Below are 1,290 nucleotides of genomic sequence, written 5' to 3'. Positions count from 1 at the left end.
TGACTTGGCCTTGTTTATTCAAATCGTCGACCCATTTTGATCTTCCATCTACATTCGCGGGATCTGATTTATGCCTTTCTTCGGGATGAGGATTGTTACGCCTTTTCTGCAGGTCTGGTGGAATGTGGGCATACTCGTGTACTTCCCGACAGCACCACAGACTATGGTGTCCAGTTCCTGCCAAAACACTTCGTGAAAAAGGTACCGTGCAATCCGTCCGGACCAGGACAGTCAAGCCTTCCATGGACCTGAGCGAAGGGTATTCAACCGGTCCATCCGGGCGCGCGATGACGGTTTTGAGATAGCAGGATGCCCACGAGGTCTTTCTTTCAGTGGCTCTGAGGAAAACGCGCATCTGGGGAGGGTTGGAAACCGTGAACAGGATTCAAAATGAATTCCCCTGGATGTCATCAAATCAACTATCAGTAATACACCACTTTTGCAAAATGAGTCTACTTAGTTCACTGCTTGTCGGGGTTCACATATGCCAACGTTGGCAATGGACACCGCACCACATCACAGTACCAGCAAACCCTGCGCCAATGCGAACGCACCTCTAAGGCACCTTCGCAGCACTTTCACCACTGCCACCTATCGGCGGAAATCGACACTCAAGCTTCCATGTGCGCCGCCTTGCGTTTGCGGTAGTTCATGACGTTGCGGTCGGTGGTGATCTGCGCCGTCTCGCGGCGCATCCAGCGCTCGTGGCGACGCGTGCTGGCCTGGCCGGCCGCGAACAGCGTGCGCTCCAGCTCGTCCAGTGTCGCTGTGACCGGCGTCATGTCGTCGGCCGTAAGGTTCATGGAGGCGTCCATGATGGGCCGCAGTCGAGAGCGCAGCGTCTGTGGGCGGCGGGGGGACGCGGTTGCAACGAAAGTGACGAGTCTAGTGGCTGGCGGATGCCGTGAGGTGAAAAGGTGAGCGTAGCCGCAACAGAACGCCAAACAACTATACTCTCATCATCGGTCGAATCGATCGGACTTTTAAACAACACTGTTAAGGACATTGACATGTCTTGCGCATAGTTATCCACCTGATGCGAAATTAATCCCCAACATTTCACAACAGCGCACGGATTTTTACCCCCCGGCATATCGACGGCCGACCCCCCCACCCCCCTCCCTCTCTCTCCCTCTCCCTACCCCCTCTCCTCTCCCTCTCCTCTCCCTCTCCCTCTCCCTCTCCCTCTCTCTCTCTCTCTCTCTCTCTCTCTCTCTCTCTCTCTCTCTCTCTCTCTCTCTCTCTCTCTCTCTCTCTCTCTCTCTCTCTCTCGCTCTCTCTCTCTCTCTC

General features: G+C 55.0%; 1 protein-coding gene across 1 annotated transcript in view; it reads right to left on the bottom strand.

Moving 5' to 3' along the window:
• The window catches only part of Psf3 (DNA replication complex GINS protein Psf3), a gene marked incomplete in the record, with an annotated part of 5,234 nt that continues 3,944 nt past the window's right edge, over positions 1 to 1,290 (bottom strand). Inside the window, 1 exon segment of the mRNA XM_037229538.1 lies at positions 1 to 842. Within this exon segment, the coding sequence (XP_037085433.1) occupies positions 612 to 842 (231 nt within the window).

This window comes from Pollicipes pollicipes, unplaced genomic scaffold (genome assembly GCF_011947565.3).
Source record: "Pollicipes pollicipes isolate AB1234 unplaced genomic scaffold, Ppol_2.1 Scaffold_6138;HRSCAF=7277_pilon_pilon_pilon, whole genome shotgun sequence".
Classification (NCBI taxonomy): Eukaryota; Metazoa; Arthropoda; class Thecostraca; order Pollicipedomorpha; family Pollicipedidae; genus Pollicipes; species Pollicipes pollicipes.
Note: the sequence above shows the minus strand (reverse complement) of the source record. Positions and strands in the feature narration are given on the sequence as shown.